Raw genomic sequence first — 14,051 nt, 5'->3', positions numbered from 1 at the left:
ACAGCAGGACAACAGCGCATTTTAAAATTGGCCAACTCTCGCTAAATCAAATGGTACGGGCATTTGGCTATTGAAAAGTGGACTTTATTATAAAGTCATAAGAGGTACACACGATGTATAACCGGTATGGGATATATCGAAATAATTTGTACAATTTATAGGAAATGTTTCGATAGCTATTGGAAAGTGGGTAACGATTCTGTCAAAGGGCTAATAGTCTCGATGTTACGAGCTCTTCCAGCTTTTTGCCAATTTTTATGTATTTTACGATCAATGTCAGATGACTAGTCGTTTTAAGGGATTTATTTAGTTAGATAGGTCAGTGCTTGTTAGGTGTGTTTATTGCATTTAGTGAAATGATAAGTTAGCAGGAAAGTACTCATTTATTATTTATTTAACTCTAAAATAAAATTGATCTGAGATTTTCTGAATTATGTATAAGGTATGATATATATATATAATGAAATTCGATCGTACAGTTGTATTATAATATGCATAAACGTAGGGAAATTACATGGTCTTCTTAAATATGTTATTTACGAACAAGAGGATGTGCTGTTGTTTCTTTCTTCTGAAGTACCTTTTGAGGTTTTTCAAGGTACTGTTTGTCTTTTAAGACATTTATCTCAGCTTTGCCTATATATTGTTATATGTATATATGTAACAGACCACTATTGACTCGACTTTAATCAACTTTAAAAGATAAACTGTATTCAAAAAACTGTATACAATACAATATGTTCATGAGTTTATATTATAATCCTGATTAGGATCGACAGGATTAACTTTGTATAAGTGTGGAGACATTTTTATTTGTCTATCATTAAAGCGTTCTTTTAAGCTTCAATTTTAACTGTATTTATAATTAATTATGCACATTCTACTTTCTTATATAATAAAAACGTACGTGTGTTATTTAGAGTTGGTTTCGAAATAATAAAATTACTTCTACTTTAAACTCTAAATACGATCTAGGATCTATTTTAATCTGCTTATTCTTCACACAGAATTTCACGGTTTAGGATATCGGGCAAGAATAACAGGAAAAACCCCAAAACGGCAGCGCAATTTGTCTGGAGTGGGTGAATTGTGAAATATTCGGAAACTTCCCGGGCATATTAAAGTTCACTCCTTTTGTAAATGTCACGTCTGGGGCCGCTTTGATGCGAGCCTGAGGTACGGTCTTGCTTCTTTTAATTGTCAATTTGTCGTTCAAGGGTTTTCGAAAATATCCCTGCGTTACGCTGTTTTCGAATGAGTTTTAATTATGGTTGTACTGTGGGTGTGAAGTTGATTCAATTAGCTGTTGAAAGGGAGTAAGAATGATTCCTTAACAAGAAATTTATTTATAATGTTATTAGGTACGGACGGGAAGTTTAATAACCGATTTGCTTGATAGGTAAAAGAAATGGTTAGATTTCTCTGAAAATGTTTTTTTTTTTTATTTATTACTAGGTATCTCAATGTTCTCAGATAATTTCAATCTTATTTATTATTTCCCTAAAGTTTTAATTTTACTTTTGAAATGTAATCATCTGACATGCCTAAACATTACAAATTTCATATCACAATGGCCTACAGTTTTGACCAATTGAGCTGAAACCTTGCACAAACAGCCTAGTTTTGGATCTAGGTCGAGTAAATAGGTTAAATCGGTTACGTCCTCAAAGAAAAAGTTCGCAACTTTTTTCTTAGAGCAAGACAGAACTTTTAGAAGGCGCTATTTTTAAAGCTACATTTAAAATTGTAAAAACTTGGAATTCTCAGTAAATTAGCTATTATAAGTATCTTTAAGACACACGTAGTTATAATATTTATCGAAGAACCTGTGTCATGACGATTCAAGAGTGTGTCTATTATAAAATAATTAATAAGAAGTCGAATTGATAAATAAATGTTTGGGTTTGAGTTTGAACTTAAAAGCGATTGCCATTTCGTTGTGTGTTTACACAAAAAAAACGGCAAGAAATTATTAATGAATATTTTAACCCCAAATATTATAAATAGGTAGTAGGTGCACAGCAAATTAGACTACAAAATGTTGTAATAATTTTTTGCACAAAAATTTTATAAGATTGATTAAAAACCAACAACCTATCAGATACATAGATTCAGAAACTACTAAGCGTTCGAATCAAACTAAAAATCATCAAAAATATAAAAATAATCAAAAGCAGGGAAGAAAGTATTTTGACCGCTGGGGTGGCTACTCCCTGCGAAGTACACTTGGCCTTCCGCCTACAAAATTTATCCTTAATTATTTAAACTGGGATATAATTAACGGCCTGTGACACGCTGTTAACCTTTTATAAATAGGGAAATATGGAATCATAAAGTTGAACAATGAGCTCGTTATGACATAATGGACTTTCTTGAATGAATTAAAAAAGGTACAATGTAAAAATTGTTTGGGATTACATAATGAAATACGATGAGATGCTGGCTTCATTATTTATCTCTATAGAAGCTAAATTCGAGCGTAATATACATTAAAAATGACGCCGTTGTTTCCAAGTTTGTTTAATCGGGCGTAATTAATTTAGAAATTTAAAGGTACATTGGGGTCATGATATTAGGGCCAGTTGTTTTGAAGTGAATAAATATTAAAAAAAAGAACAGCCATCAAATTGTTTTCATAAGTGCAAAAACCATTATAGTTTTTATTATAACCGGATTCTATTCATGTTTCGAAGACAAATTAATAATGCAAAATGTGCACAAAATAAATAATAAAAAATGGTTGCCTGTAAAGTCGGTTTTACGGGCGAAGATTTTACGTGACAAGGTCTTTTTCTCGGTAGAATATTTATTGATATGAATATTATTAAATTGCACAATAGGAACAAGGAATTGAATGAAAATAAGAATTGCACAAATTTTAATTATAGAAAATATATTTTGTTTACTAAAAAGACAGAGACAGAGACACAAGCACGCGCCGATTCAATGCGCCTAATTCTCTAGTGCTGCGCGCGCGGCGGACCGATCATAGTTCGGTGACTCATCGTAACGTTACCGGGCGTTACACTTTTTCATAAGTGCCTCCGAGCCGCAACCTAATTTAAGACGTTGTCACGTCAAAAATATGCCTGTCACATAGTTACAATTTGAAATCGTAAATAAATATAAAATAGTTATGCTAAAAATATAATTTCTTCTCCCTGCTATAATTGGAATAAGATTAACGCCTACACTACAAGATACCCACCTGCAACTGCAATAAATAATTAAGGAAATCCCTTAGTTTTTTTGTTTTCAACATAAGACCCAAGCAGATTAAAACATTAAATCCCGAGTTAATTGCCTCAGCACAAGAAAACTAAGGAGCATTAATTAATTCATACAGTCGCGTCTCGTGACTTGCCAAACTTGCAAATTAACTACAACACGTACTGTAAAACCAGCTAATGAGATCGGATGAATTACAGCTAATTTTCAGTGTAGATATGCACTCTACTAATATAGAAATACGGTGCGGAATAAGTCGCATCCTCTAATTTTATTTAGCGATAGCATACTTAATACTGTAGCAGTTGGGAATAGGTAATGCAAACGTTAACGGAACTTTTAATTTTTATCCCCTGCTGGCCGGGAAATCGCGAGGTAAAGATTGTGTTTGTGAAAATACGAGAAATCACGAAGTGGGATTCAAACCCGTTTATTTTCCAAACCGTAGCAACGCCTCTCTCGGCCATCCGTGGTCTGCCTGAGCAAGAAGGAAGGGATAGGGAGAGGATTCACGGCGGGAATTAGGAAATAGACTGGAAAAGCGAGGTCTGAGCTCCCCCACTCACCGAATGAAACACAGTAGCATTCGCATGCTATTAAATCTGTGATCTTCTGTGATGGTGTGGTACCTATCCTGGTGCTAGGTGCTACTGTGTATATAAGTGTTTGATCTGTTATCAACCCACTTCAAGAAAAGAAGGTTTTTTGTGTTTGTTACTCCAGAACTTTCGACTAGGTAAACCGATTTTGATGATTCTTTTTTTATTTGAAAACTGATGCCTTCGGTGTGGACCACGTGAGACGCATCAGTTTTATAACAGTTTCAATTGGGCCTAGTTCAGTCTATTTAAATTATATCAAATCCTATAACAGCTTTTAGCATAATATTATTTCAAACGGACCACGTACAACATAGGCATTAATATATAAATTAAACATTAATTATGTGTTATACAGTTGACAGACATTTAATTTAATATTTTCCCTAACCTCTAATTTATGTAACGACGGTATATAATTAATTATCAACACCTTTTATTATATTAAAGTAAGGCAACTAAAAATAGGTGGTGACTTCTGGAATCCTTTATTTTATGTTTTATTAATTATTCTGTTTACAAACAATTCAATTGTAATATAAAGTAGTTATGAGATGAGAACTTATTTTTACGTGCTAATGCAATTGAGTATGAGTGTTAATAAACGTAGAATTATCTCTAATTTACAAATTTTTATTTACAGAACGCTCATATAAATAACTTGAATAAGCGAAGGAAGGGATCCTTTGACTGTCATACATACCCAACTTTGCTTTTCCAAAGTGGCATTTGTAGAATCATAATCCTGACTTACATAATAAATGGAAGAGTGAATGTGTTTTCCCATGGGAAGATTCATTATGATTCGAATTTAAATCATTCCGAATTTTCTAAATCCCGCTTGATGGCGCTCTATTAATTATGATGTCTGTTTGCTGTCTTTGGACACTAACTATTTGTACTATATGATGCCTATATACGTTCTGAAAATTACATGCATTTATGAAGTGTTGATCACGAGGCAGCGTGTATATTCGTTAAGTATATTAATATAAAAAAATATCTGACCTGTACAATGGAATCCCAGCGTCATCCCTGAACCAGAAGACCATATAGACCTTGTCATTGGCGGCAGTGCCGAGGTCACAAGGGAACTGAGCGACCATACCCTCAACTGCCTGCACGTCTACCGTCCGCACGCCAGCTGTGAACAATGATATTATTAAATTATTTTTCTGACTTTTTATGACACCTTTTGGTATATTTTTTGTGGATTAGACTGGTTCCAAATAAATAGAAAGAATATAATTATTACAAAATAAGTGAGGCTGGTGAAATGAAGCAGCATTTTGAGAAAACTTAAGTAGTGAAAGGGAAGTAAATTGCTTTTATTACAAGAGTAAACAAACTTAGTAAACAATGTGATTAGCGATGTTCAGAGAACCTTAATATAGGAAAAGTATTAACAGGTTTACAGTTTCTCATCAACCTTAAACGAATTGTTTTAAAAACCAAGAAAGTTCCAAACTTTATAGTTTATTAACTCAATATTCACAAACTTTACATCACCAAATACCTCAACAATTAGCATCTTACAAAAGCCGCTTTCACAAACCGACAACTGTAATAGGAATCTCGGCACAGCGTAGTCTCAAACAATAGTTTTCAATATACGTTAGTCCGAAGGGGTATTAACAATACCATAAACATCTCTTGGGAGCTGTTATGGTATATTGTTAGTATGGTAACGAGTGTGGATGCCGTCTGAAGCGCCATTGTGCCCCTTCTTTGTACTGTACAAAGTGAAGTTCATTTACATGCATTTGTCTTTGAACATTCTTTGTTAGAATTGTTCGCCAATTAGTTGTGAATACTAATATAGTCGATTGTAAACGTCGGATGATTGAAATGTTGTTGATATCGGTGAAGGCTGTTCTGTGTGCAATTTCACAAGTGCCGTTTTATTTTTGCATAGCTTAGAATTGTTATGTTTGAACATAATTATTTCTTATAAAAGTGCAGCGATGTACCTGGGGGGAGGTACTGCGAATTCTATAATCCAGACGACTAAAATTTCTCATAATACATAAAAACCATGACGTCAATTGGTTGAAAACGACGAATATACAAAAAATACAGTGAAATTGCATACCTCCTTTGTAAGGTAATATAAGGAATATATGTAGTATAAATATATATTCATTATTAACATACACGTTACCATTTTTTATATTCTAACTAAAGTGAGTATTAAACCATTAGCATTAGTGATCAAACATCAAAATCAATTCAAATATGCAAATCTGGAGAAGTTCCTGAACTAATTGAATCTATCTATCTTTATTATTACAGTAACTTTCAATACCAACTATCGAGATAATTAATTTCAAGATCACAATGTGGGGATTACCAAGAACCGGATGGCTATGATTAATTATAGATTGTGCATAAATTATGAATATTGAACCGTTTGTCTTGAGGACTTAGGTCTAGATTAGAATGGAATGGTGGTGGCTTATCTTGCATGTGATTTGTGAAATACAATGGACGCTTGATAGTATACGATTATTGAAAGAAAGACAATATACGGATTCATTTGAAAGTGTTAAGCAATTCCTGTCAGTATTGCATGGTCATCGCAGCACTAAGCTGTTACATGATTGCATACATATATATTATTATTCTTTAAACGCTTGCAGATTGACCAAATTCCAAATGACCAAATGACTCTAAACTTTTTAAAAATTCTATCTGCACCATGTCAAACAAAGTGAGCAACAAAATTGCAAATCACTTCAAATCGATCATTTACTGACACGGCGTATACCTACGAGTTTACAAAAATGCTACGCGCCTCAGCGTTTTAATTACACCCATAAAATCTGATATGTTTATGCATGTCCGAATTTTCCATCGCTCCCATTTACGTGTTAACGCCAAGTTTGGTTTTGACGTTAATTTTGCGGGCAACGCCGCACGCGGGTTGTATTACCGCGGAACGTAATCAAATTTCTGTTATAGGTGTAATGTTGTGAATTATTATAACGAATTCGCGATTCCTGAGGTAATTTCGTTTAAAATTATAGTATTACACCGCGCCGGGACTTTACTCGATTACCGAATCGTCGGTTACATTGACCGAAAACCGCAGCGTGTTTTAAATTTACAGCCAAAAATCGAGCGTATTTTAAACCAGATGAGGTCTGGTTGTTAAATATATAAATGAGGTTGAAACATCTCATAATTATCGCCACTGTATCAATAAGAAATTAAATCAACATAGAATGAGACTACCTATCATTACAATTGATTAGTGTTAAGAATTTTGATTAACCGATTAAACCGTTTATTCGCATTACAGGAATAATTTTAAACTCAGCTAAATATAGATAACAATAATGTTTGCTGCATAAAAGCATATAAAATGCGCTTTAAATAATTTAGATGGTAGATATATGATTGTAACAACGCGCTCTAAACGCCTTAATTTTATCAAGGCCACACACACGCTTACAAAGAGTTTTATGAAGTGGTCGATCGCTTATTACCAGTCTACCCCCCTGTCAACTTATAAAAAAATCAATGTTATTCAAAAATACATTAGCACTCTAATAAATTAAACACTACTCATTATTATGACGTTTATTTTAATTATAATCCCCCACAATAAAACGTTGCGCAGGCGTTGTCATTCATTATAATACATGTTTGAATTGAAACAATATTTACGAACCAAAACACTTGTCTGACTTGTACAACACGATGTCAACGAGCCTCATAACTCACGAGTGGTGTCGACAAATATGTAAATGTGACAGTTTTGGAATTCTAATAAGTGGTAATGGGATTCAAAACTGTGTAACTAATGCGTACTATTGTACTTTCGGCTTAACGGGGTGCCACCACTGCTGTCTCAGTTTTGTCTCATACTTTTTATTCATTGAATAATGATAAATAATGAATTGATTAATGAAAACCAGATTAAAAGGAGCCAATGCACTATCCTATATTTGATTTTACGCAAGTATTATATGTATACTAGCTGCGCCCCGCAGTTTCACCCGCGTAAGTTCGTATCCCGTTTGAATATCGGGATAAAAAGTTGCCTATATGTTATTCCAATTGTCCAGCTATCTACGTACCAAATTTCATTGCAATCGGTAAAGTAGTTTTTGCGTGAAAGAGCAACAAACGCACACACATCCTAACAAACTTTCGCATTAATATTATTAGTAGGAAGTAGGATTCTTTACTCGACATTTATAATACTTTATAGCGAGCGTTGTCATGGGTCGACTAACCTATGGAGCCAATTTTATTAAAATGTTAATTCTCATTGTAAGCCATTTCTTCCGAATGCTATCAAGATAAAGAAACTATTTCACATCGCACAATATAGTATTTACTATATTTTGTGCGATGAGTAAGGGAGCCCGAAGATATACTTTTCCCCTCCCTTTCCTCTTCCCGTCATCAAACCTTATTCCTTAACACTTAAAAGCGGTCAATGCGTTTGCCATACCTCTGCAAATGTGGTGATGCTCGTTTACCATCCATCGCATAAGGTAGTTGGCCGCTGTATCATAAAAACTAATCTATTATCGCGTTTGTAATAATAAAACTAAATAAAATACATCAATGTTTATAACTAAAATTAACTAACTAGTAACGTAAACTAGACTACCGCGTGACTCATTGAATTAATCTAGCAAAATTAAATCTCCTATTAGCAGACAGTCACCTAATATAAAATCAACAAATCTATACTCGCTTCCATCAAACCAACACACCCTCATCCTTGTCCGGCTTTGACTATTCCAATTAACAAATGGAGTGACACCACACGACCGAGTGTTCATGCCACTTTTAATTACCATAGAGTGACGACCGAGTGCCAACCCAGCCGCTGCTGTACATACATTGCTCACTTGCAACCGTTGTCGTTAAGGAATTTCAAAATCGGAGCGGTAATGTAACTCGTGTAGCTGTAAGTTGGTCAATCGGAATCGTTCATTGGTAAAGGTCAATAGATGAAATGCGATTCAACGTCGGCTATCGTTTTATTTGCAAGACTTATTGAATTTATTGGCTGTGTGCTCGGTCCTTGACTGAATTATATATAGTTGTGATAGGATTTAAGGTTGAGTCACAATATATTTGCGTGTGCGATTGATTAAAATGGATGAATAAAAAAAATCAAACTTTTCTTAGCAAGATCATTAGACAGTATTGAAGATTGGCTATAATATTTTTTGCAGAGGCTAGGTCATAAATATTACAAAAGTAGGGCTATTTTAGCAGGAACATACTTCGACATTTTTAACCAATCAAAATTTCTTAATTCTTTTTAAACGCTGATTATTTATTATTGATTGATTCATTATACCTTATGAAAAGCAGAGAAACATATTATGAGTCATAAACACACTATTTTACATTAGAAGTGAAATGAGTGAAGCATATAAAACAATTATGCATTATAAACACACTATTTTACATTAAAAATTAAAAAACAATAACACATTAAAATTAGACACGTAACTTTTTGTGTGTGTCCAAACTGTTATTTTTTATTCATACAACATAATTACTCGCTCATTCCTACAAAACCACTTAATTGTTATACTGAAAGTGTCAAATTTCCTCGTAACAATTTACATGAAAAATAAGGGCTGGTTTTCCGGGAATTTGTCGCATCGCAATTAATTAAATAGTTATCCCGCAAGCGATCAATCAACCGATTTAGCTAATTGTTTAGCCTTGTCTTAATTTGTAAATTTCCTTTTTATTTTATTGTATAGTTCTGTTTATTGAAATAGTTTAATTAAGACGGCTGTTTCGATTAATAAAGACGTTGTGACTATAAATAATATATTTCCAGTCGCGATATTACAATTGTTATCATCGAGTAAACAATATTATTACAAGTTTTATTCGTAGTTCAACATAATAGTTTTATAAAATAGTTGTAATAAACTTGTTTGCTAGGGGATGTAAATACAGAAACTATATTGCTGCAACAAGCAAGCATTTGCGTAAAAGTAGAGCAAACATATTTATGTAAAGTTATATTTTACAAGACAATGCGTTCATGTAACGTAACACGTAGAGAAAGCAATTCAAAACGAAATAATTAAATCGCTGAATATACGCACATACATTTACGTACCAAATTCGTATAGTACGAATGTATAAATAAATGAATGTAGAGCAATTTCTTCAGTTTCTGTTCGCTTCGTTGAATTTGCATACGTCACGAGTAACGCTTTATACGCACGAGTGTTTGCTAATTAGGATCGAGTTTACCGTTGAAAACGGGACTTAAGATATCGGCGCACTTCATCTTATCTCGTGATTATCCACCATCAATCTTCATTAGCATGATTCCTTTGCATCTTTGGATATCTGCGGAGGCATTTTGAATAATATAGCAATTCGAGATAAACTAGATACGTTCGAAAGCCATTTATAGTGTCTTTATGGTGCGAAATCACCTTAATATATATTTGATGAAGCTTTGCGTACGCCTCATTTCACGTTGACAATTTTGACAGGCCCCTTTTTACACTTCGTGTATCTTTCGACTTTGTTGATCATAATGTTCATATTTTCCCTCTTTTTATACATTCTATTGTTTCAAATGCTAGACATTGAAATGTCAATTATAATGGAACACATATTGCAATAATTAATGTCGTATGATGATGGAATCTTTAAGGGTCGCAAATAAAAATAAAAAAATATAAGCAGCGTGAACAATACTACAAATGTCCCGTGGTTTGTCCAAGTTATACATACGTATAGACCCATTAAATTAATTATCTAACTCTGATATAATTTTTCAAATCAGACCAGCAGTTCTGCGCGTTCAAATAAATGAACTTTTCAGCTTCATTTCATTATTATAGTATAAAATGTTAGCATAATTAGATTTACCTCATTTATTACCCAAATAAGAATTTACTATGATATTTATCAACTCAGTTTCAAAAATATCGTAAAATATCACGCAAAATCCGCGCATTAATAACTTTATACACACACGGTTTTATTTACTGTAAAGTATTAAAACATTAACGGCTTTCAAATTACCTTAAAAACGTTGAAAACTCAAAACCTGTCAACTTATTTCCAATTACACAAACAGTAATTTCGACACTGCATAAAATGAAATCGGTAAATGCACTCAATAATTAAGCCTCAATTTGCTCTTTGAAAAAAACTTTGGTATAAAATCGTTGAATGAATTCCCCAGTAACATTGTTTATTAGGTTTGAAAAAATGCATTTTGATTGCCTCTGTGCCCTGGCCGTATTAAATTGTGTGTCAAATATGGATGCGTATTGTTCCTATTCTATAATTATATTGCATGTTTTAATATCATAAAGACGTTCTCTGTGTTTATGATAAAACTGTCTGACGATAAATTATACAATGCAATTCAAAATTTTCTTGTAAGCATTGTATTTAAAAACATTTAATTCGAAATACAAAACTTACAATGGAAATTAAAATCAAATGAAATAGATACATTTTTGCAACAAAACAGTTCACCGGCACAAGGTGCGCATTTAATCATTTCAAGAGCAGAACATCTGGCAAAGACATAACTCCCGAAATATTTAGACAATTCCGGCTTTTGTTTCCATCGAATAATTAATATTCATTCATAATAATCCGGTTAAAGAATCGCTGCTTTATGATACAGCAATTCTGGAGTTATTAATGGGGATATCGTTTGTGTGGCACACCTTTTGTGTTCGGGCCTTTACTTGATTGTCTGCTGATTTAATGGTTGTGATTGTTCAAATCGAAACAGAATAAGGTTGCTTTTTCACTGTTTACAGCTCCATCTGAGAAAGCGAGCCGTTTCTAACCCACTAGATGAATTAGATGAATGACGGTTTATAATGTAGCTAAAAATATAATTTAGCCAACTTTCAGACGAACAACCACTTTCAGATAAAAAAAGCTATGCTATCTCTATGGAAGCAATGGAGTCACTCTTTTACACCTATCATCGCCCGTGAACATTATCAAAAGTGCATTTAAGCTTTAGAGCATAAGGGATAGGGAAAGGATTTACGAGGGGTAAACAGGAAATACATGGTATATTAAAGATATGGGTTTTCGGCTACATCACTCATTCTACGAAGTGCAGTAGCATTTACCTGCTATTTCACGCGTGTGGTATCTTCCCCGATGCAATCTGGTCCAATCCGTGTCGAATCGCTCGACTCACAGATTATAAATAAGTTGTACCAGCGATGTTTAAATGTATTTATTTAAAACATCTAATATTCCTCAACGTAACTTTCACATCTTCACATATCAAATTGAAAGGCAAGGTAATTTTGTAGAGAAATTTGACATAATACTTTGTAAATGTTAAAAGGCAGTGAAATGATGGCATATACACGTGTAACCTCTGACATTTTTTAGGGATGTAATAAATAAATTATTAAGGCCATTTTGTTTGATTATGTTACTGTGGGACAAAATAAATAGGTCTCTGTTTGTGTAACAATGTTTTATGCATCCCTGTTTTGATGTTAATTTTTTTTTTCAATATTGAAGCTTGAATAATTGGACAGATATTAAATGTTTCCTTGCTGACATGCGTGGTTGAAATTATTTATGTTGTCCCATACTACTGGTTTGATACGAATAGTATCTTATGTTTACCGCTTCTACCAAATTTTTCTCAAAGAATTATACAGGCCGTTATAATAATGTGACAAAAATCTATTAAACCTTGCCTTAAAAACATTATAATATATTTATTGCAAATATTATAACATTTCGGCTATGATAGGATATTCTGCATCCTTCCTGAATACTAGGTACTGTTTTCTAGAGGCATCATTTGCATGTGCTACATAATACCGTAGCCTCGTAGCACTCGTAGCTTGTTGCCTAAGCTCGTAGCTTTGCTCTGCTACGATATTAAACACGATGTAATAAGTTTTTGGTAATTGTGAACTAACTGTAATATATGAAGTTACTATGGACGCTTATTGGATAATATTAACAAGTTTATGGGCGATTAATTATATAATTTATATGTTGTATGCACGTTGTGGTGAGTACAGCAGCATTTACTATATACGAAATATTACTACTACTACTATTTTTACTAGGTTTTTTATTCATAGCGGGTAACTGAGCTAGTGGTTCGCCGGCCATGAACATTTGTAGAGGTAAAGCCTCTGCGAATGAATTGCTCGCTCTTTAAAGACGTAGAGGGGAGAAGGAATTTTTTGGTCAAGGGAATAAAGGATAGGAACGACTAGGAACGGTAAGCAAAATATGGTTCTCGTGTTTATAACGGTGATCAAATTGAGCTGCTATAATAAAAAATAAATTTATTTGGATATAACAAGCTATATCGAATAATGTGAGTCATCATTGACTTCCTGTGCATGACGGAACGTTTTCTTTTGTAGGAGCCAAAATGAGGTCAGCTAATATTAACGCTTGCGTCAATAACGGCGTTAGGGATGGATTAATATAAGAATGAAATAAATGCAATATCGTCGCATAACTACCATTTCTATTATTCATAGTACATTCTTTATAGGCAGTCAAGTATTTTCAGTAGAAATATTAAGCCTGAAGTTCAATATGCTAGGAGCTACGTTCTATAATTGTTAAATACTTTCTGAGATATAAACAACATTAATATTAGCTAGATGATATATTTCTAGTGTATTTCGAAAAAAACTATGTTTTAAACGAACGTTTATAAGATCATATAGATCTGTTTTACTACTAGTAATGACCTTTAACCTATTTAAAGATGTTTATACATTAATTGTCACTGTAACTGTTAGTTATGTATAACAGAATACGCCCAAATGCAGTGAAAGCGACTTTACAATAAATATTCTAAAAAGATCCAAAGAAAAGCTTATGATGGTGTATGGATAGCAATTATGTTTGTAGGAGAATGTGATAAAATATAACTGTTTTTTGTACGGAAATTCTTAACAAAGTCTTCAATATTGACCCTATTGTCGTATTTAATCACGATTTATAAAAATCGAAAATTAGCAGAGAAAATATAACGTGCGTGTTTGCATATGCAGATATCAAATGTATAATGCATTAAATGTTGATATTTGGTACCAGAAGTACCGGCATCTCTTGCATTACATCTTGTCGAATTTAAACGTAATTAAAATTAACATACACAATATATTTACTATAAAGGAAAGAGACAAAAATATGTTTTATCCAACCTAACGATACAAATGTACACTCTCGAAGAAAATAAAAGTTTTC

The 14,051-nt window shown here is 33.1% G+C and overlaps 1 protein-coding gene across 2 annotated transcripts in view; it reads right to left on the bottom strand.

The window, feature by feature from the left end:
* Nucleotides 1-14,051, bottom strand: part of LOC119829243 (nephrin) — a 336,867-nt gene that overhangs the window by 220,036 nt on the left and 102,780 nt on the right. For both annotated transcript variants that reach the window (XM_038351653.1, XM_038351643.1), the window contains exon 3: nt 4,836-4,971. In XM_038351653.1, coding sequence (XP_038207581.1) covers nt 4,836-4,971 — 136 coding nt within the window. The remainder of the gene's footprint in view (nt 1-4,835; nt 4,972-14,051) is intronic.

Source organism: Zerene cesonia, chromosome 1 (genome assembly GCF_012273895.1).
Source record: "Zerene cesonia ecotype Mississippi chromosome 1, Zerene_cesonia_1.1, whole genome shotgun sequence".
Classification (NCBI taxonomy): Eukaryota; Metazoa; Arthropoda; class Insecta; order Lepidoptera; family Pieridae; genus Zerene; species Zerene cesonia.
Note: the sequence above shows the minus strand (reverse complement) of the source record. Positions and strands in the feature narration are given on the sequence as shown.